Genomic DNA, 12,482 nt, shown 5'->3' on the forward strand with positions numbered 1-12,482 from the left:
GTTACACACTCCGATTGGTTTGAGTGTCCAACCACAATAACATAGGACGTGGGCGGGTGAGGGCGAGTAAAAAGATTGGAAAATGTTTCACAAAAGCATTGATGTAATAAAAAAATTATATATATTGGCAGGGTGAATTCTCTTGAAAGCAGACAAATAGATAAATTAAACGATAGAACAAGAAGAAGGACAGAGAGGAGTATAAAGTTTAACTGACGGTCGCAGTAAAAAACATATTGAAATCTGAGATGTACTGTGTGTGAAGGAATTTTGAGTGTATGTTAAATTTACTGAATATTTTAAACGATTATTAACATGCCTGTGGAAATAGCAGGATAGCTAATAAGAGTGAAGTGGGATGATATATTTTTTCTGGGGGGGGGAAGTAAGTGTTGTAGAAGTCCCATTCATTCTCAACATTGTATTTCGACTTCATTTTCGAAGTCCAATTACGTTTTTTTTTTGTTCTTCCGTAAAGGTGACAAATATTTAGTCACACGGTAAAGTTATGTAAATCAAACCTACCGTTAGGAACTTGGTTAACACTAAAACTATAGACATAATAATAGACAGACATCACTGTGGGATTCTCAACCTTTAAAGCTGGGGTATATGATTTCTGATTGGTCAAAGTTAACATGAGCTGTACACTTTGACCAATCAGAGCGAGGCTCCGATTCTCTGTTCTTATTTGGCTGTTGGGACTGTCCATTCACTTTGGTGTAGAGCGTGTCAGGGAGGGACCATAGGGGAGGGACCAAAGACAACAAGTGGAGCGGTTGAGGTATTTGGATTCGAATCTCTATCCCAACTTCTATTTTCTCCCCAAATCCTCCACCCCAGCTTTAACACACAAATAAAAAAATAGATTGTTCCACACTCGTAGTCAAACCTTGAATCTTGGCCTGTTTGTAGAGCGGTACCAATCGATCCATTTCCGCTGGACTCTCCTCTGCTGTGGGCTCCATCGTTGGGTCAAAGAGAGGCAGCAACGTAACAGCCAGGTTCTGACCCACTTCTTTAGAGTTGAAGTTCCCGTGCGACCACTCGTCTGCGTGGTAACAACGGGAGAATTTAGTGAGCGGTCCGGCCCCACAGATGACGGGATCGCTGGTGTAGAAAGAGCTGTTTATCACCAGTCTACTGTCAAACACCAGGAAAGAGTTATTGATGCTCTGGAAGGCATCGTAGTCCACTCCCTTATTGGAGAGGTTGATGAAGACCTGATGAAAAGAGAGATGGAAAGATATGAATGAATAAAGTATCTGTGTGTGTGTCGGTCTGTCTGTCTATTTATCTATCTGTCTGTCTGTCTGTCTGTCTGTCTATCTATCTACTGTATGTATCTATGTATGTATGTATCCATCCATCCATCCATCCATCTATCTAGAGTATATGTATACATGTTTTTTGTTTTTTTTTCAAGATATTTTTTGGCATTTTTCATGCTTTATTGATAGTGTTTAAGAGACAGAGGTGAAATGGGGCAGAGAGGGGAGTTACATACAGAGAACGACCGCGGGCTGGAATCGAACCCGGGTCTGCTGCTGGGCCCGGCCCGGGGGGGGGGACTCCCTAGCAACTGAGCTAAGGGCGCCCCCGAGTATATACATGCCTATCAAATTCATAGATAGGATAATTTTGCTTCAGTTTATTCATACATTTAAAATTTTCTTCTTTTATCTATATTGGCCTATTTTGTAAAAGTGTAATTTAAACTGCCTGTATTTGGACAACAGTTGTTAATTACCCTGCTGTGTTTTCCTGTATCTCACCAAAACACATTCTGTATGTGACTGAATCCTAAACAAATGAGTCAAAAACATTCTCCCTTCGTCAACAAACACTCAAAAAATTTGCCAAATTTTTCGGAATATTTTGGAACTTAATCGGTTTTTCGCTTCAGTTTTCTGACTAAAATGCTAAAAACAAGAACAACACATAACCAGACAGTATAAAATATAATCCATCCATTGTCCGAAACAATGAAAACTGGGAATCACACCAAAACCATTATATGCTTGACAAACACAGTATTTGAACGGTTTCCAGGGAGAAAATGAACATGGACCCAAACTGGACACAATCTGGTGAATTGAGCCGGTTGGTTTTGGGAGATTTTCAGCACCAATGGTCGTCCTGGCAACAAACCCACCATTGTTTGGAGAAGATTTCCTTTTTTTGTTAAAACTTAATAATTGTCCTGGGCAAAGTGGTGGTGGAATCAGCCAGTGGAAATTGAGAGTAACCAGAGAGGTGGGATGTAACTAAAGTACATTTAATCGAGTACTGAACTTTAAAGCAATAGTGCGTAACTTCTGTGGCCCCCCCATTAGGGAATTCTGAGTAATTACAACAACACTGACGGTGCATCTATATGAGGTAAAGCCTTCAGTGATGGCACATGGATTTTATACCTTCTGCTGTACGTCCAGGTTTTTTCTTAGCAGTAGAATCAACAACTGAAACAAATTCTTGGGCTCTTCTTTTTCTGAGCTCCTGCACCAGTGTCGGGGGCTTGAATGTAACAGGCATTCACTTATGTGAAAAATGTATGCACTATAGCTTTACAAACTTTTAAAAATGTTACTTTTACTCAAGTGATATTGTAATAAGTGACTTGTAACAGAGTAATGTTTATAGTAAGATGTCCCTACTCTTAGTCAAATATGGTTTTCACCTACTCTGTACTGTACTGTGGACCTTCCATTGTGTCCTGAATAAAGTCATCATTATCATCAACCATAAACTTGGCGGATAGAGAGCTAGGGTTGCCGCGGTGTGGACATTTTCATACCGAGTAATACACGTGCGTCAACACCGGTGTTACCGGTGTTGCCAGACAGGCGCTTATTAAAAAAAAAAAAAAAAAAAAAAAAGCCTATTATTAGGCTTCACCGCAGATTTCAAGAGAAGACGGTCAGTCGGCTCTTTAGGCCCTTACTTTGATCTTAAACATTAGATTGCGCAATTTATTCTTGAACAAAACAAATGCTTTGTGTTTGTAGATCATTTGGTTAAATTATTGTGCAGTTTGTTCAATATGAGCCACCGGAGCCACCGTACTGTGTTGCCTCATCGAATCAGAATGCCCGGTGGGCTACTTCACTTTTACCTGTCTGTATCGGAGCGCAGCTTATTGAATGCTTGGATTAAATGCAGTCGTTTAAAGTCGGTATGATCCTTGACTCATACCAACCCATATGAACTTTCTACAGTGTTGTCAATAACTGTTGTCGTGCACTTTGAGGTGTGTCGGTGTCGCGCGACGTCATTTTACCGGGGCTTCAGCTCCGAATGTTTCGAGTGAAGCTACCACGGATAGGCTATATTTGCGGCGTAATTTCCACTGGGGACGTAACATGTCCCTCCCCACTTAACAATGTGTTTATTATTTTTTCACCGCAAGCTGTCATCGGCACGGAGCAGCAGCACCTGCCTCTGTGTAGGCGCGGGTGTGTGTGTGTGTGTGTGTTACCTCCCGTTGCTGAATCTTCAGCAGTTTGCAGACTACCTAGTTTAGCCTACGTTTTCAGGTTCCCTAGTATTGGGGTTTCATAAAAAATATTGCCAAATAGGCGCGTTTGCTTTGGGCTTTGAAGCCAACTCCTCCGCCATCGTCTTATAAACTCTCTACGGGAGACTCCGCTGCTGTGACGCGGCTCTGTGCTGCACGGAGCGGAGCAGACACTTTCAGTTTCATTGTTTTCTAAATAGCCTTATTATAACTTAGATTATAAATTTGAATTTAGAGTAGCCTCTGTAGTTTTTTATTTAGCCGACTGAACTGCCGCCGTCACGCAAAATTGGACCAATTGGCTTTTATGTCTATTTTTTTTTTAGACTATCGGTGTTGCTCGGTGTTGAGGCTCACACCGGTGGTGAGCCTCAACACCGAGTAACACCGGTAACACCTACTACCGCGGCAACCCTAGAGCGTACCATATTGGCTCCGGCCTTCGTTGCAGTGGTCGCGGGTTCAAATCCGACCCGTGGACCTTTACTGCAGGTCATCCCCCCCCCCTCTCTCTCTCTCTCTCTCTCTCTCTCTCTCTCTCTCTCTCTCTCTGTCTCCCCATTTCAACTCTGTACTATCTAATAAAGCTTGAAAATGCCAAAAAATAATCTTAAATAAGCCATAAACTTGTACCTACTCCACACTGCAGATGTAGTGGCTCTGTGTCGGTATTGAATGACACAGAGGTGAGCGGGTCTGGGTGTTCTCCATTGTTCCACTGGGCCAATACACAGTTATAGTGGATATGGACCCGGGCCGTTTCCATGGACACAGCCACAGCCTTCTCCACCACCGGGTCACTGAAACAGGCAGCGCCCGGCTGGCGAGGAGGACAGACAACATGGATACGACGTCCGCTAATGCCAAGGCTCAGTAACGTCTCTACGCTGGTGTAGATGTCGATACTGTTTCCATACACAATGGCATTATCTGGAAAGACAGGGAAGAAAACTTAATTTTAAATGTGAAGTAGCTACAATAATTTTTTAAATATTGTTGATTGTAACGCCCCCTTTGGACAAAAGCGGTAGTGTTTTTATGACACTGGTGCCTGCTGTCCTTGCATTTCAAATCTCAGTTAAAGTAGCTACAAGAAACTTTTAAAATATTTCTGAAACAGTTGAATTTTTCCTCTTATGATCATGAATGACCTGTAACAGCAAACGAGACCATCAGTGCAAAGAATGCTATTTTTATATAGTTTTTCTTAATGGCTTTGTCATGGGTACCTCACCCTGGAACTATTTGCCTGCCATACAACGTTTGGTCAGAGCATATAATAACCATGAAGAGATGTTTTCTAAAAGAGGAGCTTGTCAATTTTTTATTTAGCCATGATACAAATAATTTGCCCTTTTCAACCATACAGTAGGTCAATATTTTCAACCATAGTTTGTATTGATGTTTTGTTCATACAGCCTTTGGAAGCGGACAGGAACAGATTTGTATATGTTTGATGAGAGGCTCTCAGATTCCTGGACAATGAACCATAGATACATGCTCTTCAGACAAACCACTTAACATTTTACACAACACACAGGCGAATATATAACAGCATATATATATAACAATATAAAGAAGTATGTGCTCCATATCGCTCACTGATTATATTACATTTAAAGCACAATTTTCAGAGCTGCAGGGATGTTACGCCGAAGGTACAAGACAAAGACAATGAAGAACTTCTCTTGTATTAGGAGATGATTACCAAAGCAACCGTGAATTTTTAACATTGTTATTTTGGTATTATTGCTGAAAGGAATACTTCACCCATACGGAACCGGCGTTCTATCATTATAAAATCGCTATTATAATATAATGAATGAGGTTTTTCTTCCCTCAGTCTTCCCTCAGTCTTCCCTTGGCCCAGCTGTCCTGTTAATCCTAACCCTACATTTTACAATGTTTTGATCTCACACATGGGAAAATGTAGGGTTAGACAGTGAGACCATAAAACACTCTTTCTGCCTTTTTTCTCAGGCTAGGATGAACCGATTTCTAAAATGTCTGCACATTTATACTACATAGGATCTCAGAGTTCAATACACCTTCATATTTCCACCGATGAAGTAGGTCTTTAGGTAAATAATAGAGAACATCTCAGCTGGACTAACAGAGTAGACTATCGTTGGTATAATAACTGGACACAGCTTTTACTTGCTGCTTGCTGTTGAGTGTCTCTGTCCGTGGTGCTGAAGGGAAAGAGGCACAGCTGCTACTAAAGCAACAAGGACAACCAGACAAAACAGCTTCCAATCAATACATCTATATTCCACTGCTCACTTCAAGTTTCAAACCCTTTTACTTCTGCTATAAGATAACTAAAAAATATGTTGTTGTGTCTCTAAAGAAGGGTAAAAAAGGCTACTGTAATAAAAGCCTTGTGCCTTCACAAAGGAGTGTGTGTGTTTGTTATAACTATTTTATTTAAAAAATGCATTATTTGTTTTTGGGGAGCATTTATTGATGTCCTATTATTATTATTTTTTTTAACCTTTATTTATGCAGTTAAATCCCATTGAGACTGTGTTTCAAGGGAGACCTGTGTGTGTGAGTGGTTCCCACATTACCATTCACACACCGATAGCAGCAGGCTAACTATCGACATTCACATTCACACATGTGGCGGCAGTGGCGTAGTGGGTAGGGAGATTGCCTCTGGAGTGCAGGGTCAGAGGTTCGATTCCCTTCCTACCCACCACATGTCGAAGTGTCCCTGGGCAAGACACTGAACCCCAAATTGCTCGCGATGGTTCAGAGAGCGCCTGCCATGGCAGCTAATGCCATCGGTGTATGAGTGTGTGTATGAATGGGTGAATGTGGTAAGAAATGTAAAGCGCTTTGGGGCTGAGAAAATTGGCTAGAAAGCGCTAGTCAAGTCCATTTACCATTACCATTTACACGAGGCAAGGTGGGTGAAGTGTCTTGCCCAAGGACACAACAACCATGACACAAGTGGCCCCAATTTGCTCTTATTCGAGATGGTTAAAAAGCTTAAATTGGTCCTCAAAAAGATTCCTGTACAAGAATACACACACACACACACATACACACATACACAGAACCTCAACTTAATCTGTGGCACTATGTCATTACTCAGCCAGTCAGCGTTGAAGTGCCCCGGTATAATTAGCAGTTAATTAACTGTAGAGAAATCTTTTATTTTATGTGAATCAGGTCGGCCCTCTGCCAACACACACACACACACACACACACACACACACACACACACACACACCCCCCATCCATTTTAATTCATCATATCACTTTCTGAGAGCCAGGGCTTTTCAGAGCAGGAACAAATACACAGTAATTAATCAGAATTAATCTGTGCTCTGAAGGCATTGTGCATTTGATCTAGAGTGAAGCTTTCATACATAATAATTAGTTGATCCCAAAATCATTAATACATGCTAATTGTCTCCAGCAGATAGATATACCAACGTTTTATTTCCATATTGTAATAATAACAGCAAAAGGAAACAGGGGGAGAGTTAGCATTAGACTTGATGAGTGAGGGTTGGGGTTAGGCATTAAGTTTTGATGGTTAGGGTAAATGCCAAGGGTTAGGGTTAGTATAGTCGTACAAACATGTGAGTGTGTGTGTGTGTGTGTGTGTGTGTGTGTGTGTGTGTGTGTGTGTGTGTGTGTGTGTGTGTGTGTGTGTGTGTGTGTGTGTGTGTGTGTGTGTGTGTGTGTGAGTGTGTGTGTGAATGTGTGTTTGTGTTTGTGTGAGTGTGTGTGAGTGTGTGTGTGTGTGTGTGTGTGTGTGTGTGTGTGTGTGAGTGTGTGAATGCGTGTGTGTGTGTTGTTGTGTGCATGCGTGCGTCTATCTGCGTGTGTGTATGTGTGTGTGTGTGTGTGTGTTGTTTGTGTGCAAGCATGTGTTAGTATGTACATGTACATGTGTGTGTGTGTGTGTGTGTGTGTGTGTGTGTGTGTGCATGCAAGCTTGCATCTGTGTGTGTCGTGTAAATATGTAAATGTGTATATATGTGTGTGTGTGTGTGTGTGTGTGTGTGTGTGTGTGTGTGTGTGTGTGTGTGTGTGTGTGTGTGTGTGTTGTGTGCTTGCCTGCGTGCGTGAGTGAATGCTTGTGTGTGTGAGAATGCCTGTGTGTGTCTCTGTGTGCGTCTGCGTCTGTGTGTGTGTGCGTCTGTGTGTGAGTGTGTGTGTGTGAGTGTGTGTGTGCGTCTGTGTGTGTGTGTGTGTGTCTCTGTGCGTCTGCGTCTGTGTGTGTGTGTGTGTGTGTTCCCTTACCCTCCAGCTCCAGGAAGTTGTCCCTGATCCAGCCTCGTGCCTGCCTGGCGTCGTGGAGGTCGTTGAGGGTGAAGAGGTTTGATGGGACGGTCCCAGAGTATCTGCCCTGAGCGCTCTGAGGCCCAGGGGGGGGCTGGCTGTGTGGGGCCGCCTCCCGATCATACACACCACTGGGACGGGGAACCTACAGTAGCGAATGGGCAGTAGCGAGGGGGGAAAGACACACAGAATTGTATTAAAAAAAATGGTGGTATATGCAAAATATTTTTCCCTACAGTGATAAACCTGCTCAGCAATTCTGGAAAACGCTTGTTGTCACTTTTTGTAAACATCTGTCAATATCTCCGCATGCTTTGGTGGCCCTGGTCCTTTGTTTAAATCCCGTTAGTTAACATACCAGTTTACAGAGCCTAGGCTATGTATTAACACTGGACCTTTCCCCCCCCCCCAGTCTGGATTTTACCCAGCGACCAATACAACAAATGGCTGGAGCCGATATGGTACGCGCTCTATCCACTACGCCACCGGAGCGCCCGCAATGTAATAATTAATTCATTGTTATATTCAAATGACAAGATGAATAGCGTAGATTGTAAGAGTCTGACCTGGTACTGCAGCCCCGTGCAGAGGATGAGGTGATCGTATGGAACCTTGCCTCCTCCAGACACTAGAACGTATTGAGACTTTCTGTTGATGCCCACCATCTTCCCTGTTACCACGGTGATGCTGGAATGCAGAGGCAGCTTGGCGAGGTCTTTGCTACTGTAGGCATGGCTGCAGCAAGGAAACAAAATACTTCACTTATTCACTTTTGAATTTAAAACAATAACCGGGAAGATTCTTATGCTCTCGGTCAAAAGAATTCCGTTTTTTGGTTCAATTACAAATAAAATAGTCAGACGGGATAAGTGTTTATACAGTAGAAATGTGTATTGAATGTTCAATGTCTGCAAATTATTTTCTATTTTCATGTCTGTCTGTCTGTCACACTCACTCACTCACACACACACACACACACCTTGTGGACAGAAATCCTACGTCCTCATGGTTGAGGTCTCCGGGTAAACTGTGTGTTGAGATGAGCGTCAGGTTGTTGAACTTCAGGTGAGGGCTGCGACAGGACAAACAGGGAAAACCATTTAGTGATTTCTTTTTTTAAAGATATTTTTTTTGGCATTTTCAAGCTTTATTAGACAGTACAGAGTTGAAACAGGGAGACAGAGAGAGAGAGAGAGAGAGGGGGGATGACATGCAGTAAAGGTCCACGGGTAGGATTTGAACCCACGACCACTGCAACGAAGGCCGGAGCCAATATAGTACGATGTGCTCTATCCACTACGCTACCGGAGCGCCATAGCATTTAGTGATTTTATAACACAATACACTGAGTTTATACAGAGGGTGAAAGAGAATGTGTTTTCTGGGGAAGGACAACTGTCATTTCTGCAACAACTATTGTACCTTATTCATATAGTGATGTGCAACAGCATTTACAAAACCTGACTACAATATAATAAAATAAAGAATGTTCGCTCACTGCAAGGCACATAGACACTGCACAGAATCCTGACTATTTGCTATGCTGGCTCTGACATTTTTTTTTTCATTTTCATTCAACCTTTATTTATACTTGAGAGATCAATTGAGAGGTGACCTTCATTTGCAATGATTTACAGTAAATGGACTTGACTTATATAGCGCTTTCTAGACGATTTTCTCAGCCCCAAAGCGCTTTACATATCTTACCACATTCACCCATTCATACACCGATGGTAGAAGCTGCCATGCAAGGCGCTCTCTTAGCCATCGGGAGCATATACAATGCATATACATCAAATACACAACAACTGAAAAAAGAGAAAGAAAAAAAATGGTGAAACAAGCTCCCCATTGACATAAGAACAGCTGAATGTCTACACATATAAAACACATCTCCTCACACTGCACCTTGTCTAAGAAAATTATGGTTATCAGGAAGTACATTTAAAAAAAAAATGCACTTACATGTGGCACTTTTTAGTTTGGCTTATTTGAGGTTAATGTCATGTATTGTATACTTCAGCGGATGGAGAACCTCCCAACAGTTTGTAATTCACAATTAGAACATTTACTTCAGTCAAACTCTGTGTGTGTGTGTGTGTGTGTGTGTGTGTGTGTGTGTGTGTGAAGACGGCAGACAGCAAACCTCACCATGGTCTTTACGAGCCAATGTTGCCAGCGGTTATAAAAATACTATTTACATTTTCAGGTTTATCACAGATTCTGGTGTGTGTGTAGAAATACTCCAGCGTCTCTCTGCCCTAAGAAGAGCTGAAGTCTCTCTTTTATTCCAATAGAATCCAATCTGTCTAAATGTCACTTGACTCCTGGTCAGATGCCTTACATGTCTAAGCCTTTGTGAGATTAACTGCTCCGCTAGACAGTAAGAAGGGCCGGGCTGCTGATTCAGAACTAGACTGATAGCTGCCAGGCAACCAGGGCCGTTGTTATGTACGAGTGAGTGAGTGAGAGATTAAAAAAATAGGGGGGGCCAAGCCAATGCAGTGGTGCTCTAAATCTTTGGAATAATTTAGCATTTCTTTTTAGATTTGGTTACCTTTTACTGTTAGATGAGGGGAGAGAATACAGAGTGGAGATGGGGAGAGACAGAGAGAGGGGGGATGACATGCAGTAAAGGTCCCTGGGTCGGATTTGAACCCGCGACCACTACGACAAGGGCTGAGCCAATATGGTTCACACGCTATCCACTACGACATGGAGCGCACCATAGTTTACCATTTCATATAAGAATTACAAGGACTGCTGAAACTTTCAAGTCCTTGCTTCAGACCCACTTTTATTCTTTGGCTTTCAGTTCAGAACTTTTCGGACTCTTTCTACTGTTGTCTGTTCCTGTATATTTGTTTGTGTGTTTTATCCATTTATTTTTGAGCTGTAAAGCACTTTGATCAACTATGTTTTTTTTAAAGGTGCAGTGTGTAGATTTTTTTTTGACATTTGTCATAACAGACTTTGCAGAAATTAAATATATTAGTCACAAGTCTGTTAAGTGTATAATTTCTTGAAAATATATATATATTTTTTTTTATGACCTAAGAATGAGCCTTTTATATCTACATAGGAGCGGGGCGCTGAGGCCGCCATGTTGCACCGCCATGTTTCTACAGTAGAACAGAATGGACAAACTCAACGGCCTTACACGTTTTTATATATAGTGGGCGTCCTGGGGAAAAAAAATTAAAAATACATTTGACCTTTGAGTGAGATTTAGGAGCTGGTAAAAGCTGGCAGTGTGTTGATGCCTATCCTAGCCGGGCGCAAACAGCTGTGTCCTGCCTGGCATTCAGCGCTGTAGCCCCCTGTAATTAGCCTGTGCACTGTTGTTTCCCCCCGTTAGCGATCTGTGTTAGCTGTCACTAATGAGTTGACTAATGAGGCCGTTAGTGTCGGCTGAACCAGAGGCATTGAGAGGAGGTGAATGATGGGTCAGTTTGTGCTGGCTGGGGCCCCTCTTATCAGCACTGTCCAAACGTCCATATAACACACAAACAATTCAACATGCACACACACGCAGACAGACAGACAGACAGACACACACACACACACACACACACACAGAAAGACAGACAGACACACACAAACACACACACACATACACACACACACACACACACACATACATACACACACACACTCATACATACACACACAAACACACACACACACACACACACACACACACACACACACACACACACACACACACCCCAAGGCAAGGCAAGCAGGATACCCGCGGGGTCTTAAAAGCATTAAAATGCATTGAATCTTGGTAGGCTAGTGGTGTAGTGGTTAGAGCTTGGTTATATGAATATGAGTTTATAATGTTCTTTATTAAAAGTAGCTTAAAATGTTTAAAAAAAAGTTATCCGCATGTCTTCTCCTCTTTGCCCCATCTTCAATTTTTTTTATTCCCGGTAAAGGGTTTTTACTGGGAGTTTTTTTTCTCAGCCGAGCTAAGGGTGTAAGGGCAGGGTATCATATTGTATCATATTGTATCATATATCATATTGTATGAAATGTAAAGCCCACTGAGACAAATGTGTTTGTGATTTTGGGCTCTACAAATAAAACTGATTTGATTTGATTTTGATTTCAACTCTGTCTCTCCAAATCTGTCTAATATGGAAAAAATTACAAAAAATTAACTTAAAAAAAAAAAGAATAAAAAATATTCATGCTGATCTAATATTTTCAGGAAGTGTATTCCAGGTTAGGAGGGTGTGTGTGTGTGTGTGTGTGTGTGTGTGGGCAGCATAATATCTGAAATCAGCTTCCTAATGTTTTGGTCTTAATCTCACGTCCCACTACAGACTGCTTTGGGGTCAGACAGATAAAGAGCCCGGCCCCTGTGCTGCTCTCTGCGGTCAGACTACAGGGTCACTACAGCCCGTCTGGCAGCAGCAGATAACACACACACACACACACACACACACACACACACACACACACACACACACACACACACACACACACACCAGATACCAATAATAAAAGGCTCTTAATGCCCGTGTGCTGCAGTTATAAATCCACCTTCTGCCACAGATTAACAGAGGAAAGTTTGACTGCACTCATTGTGTCTGGTCGGTGGCTGATTATTGTTTTGTTTTTGTGTTTGTTTATTTTTAACATCTGTTTTTTGGAAAAT

The 12,482-nt window shown here is 42.1% G+C and overlaps 1 protein-coding gene across 1 annotated transcript in view; it reads right to left on the bottom strand.

The window, feature by feature from the left end:
* cfap61 (cilia and flagella associated protein 61) overlaps positions 1-12,482 on the bottom strand; it is a gene marked incomplete at both ends in the record, with an annotated part of 48,490 nt that overhangs the window by 7,486 nt on the left and 28,522 nt on the right. Inside the window, 5 exons of the mRNA XM_080047530.1 lie at positions 893-1,223; positions 4,155-4,447; positions 7,778-7,961; positions 8,383-8,551; positions 8,796-8,888. Of these exons, the coding sequence (XP_079903656.1) occupies positions 893-1,223; positions 4,155-4,447; positions 7,778-7,961; positions 8,383-8,551; positions 8,796-8,888 (1,070 nt within the window). The remainder of the gene's footprint in view (positions 1-892; positions 1,224-4,154; positions 4,448-7,777; positions 7,962-8,382; positions 8,552-8,795; positions 8,889-12,482) is intronic.

Source organism: Ammodytes marinus (genome assembly GCF_949987685.1).
Source record: "Ammodytes marinus genome assembly, chromosome: 19".
Lineage (NCBI taxonomy): Eukaryota > Metazoa > Chordata > Actinopteri > Uranoscopiformes > Ammodytidae > Ammodytes > Ammodytes marinus.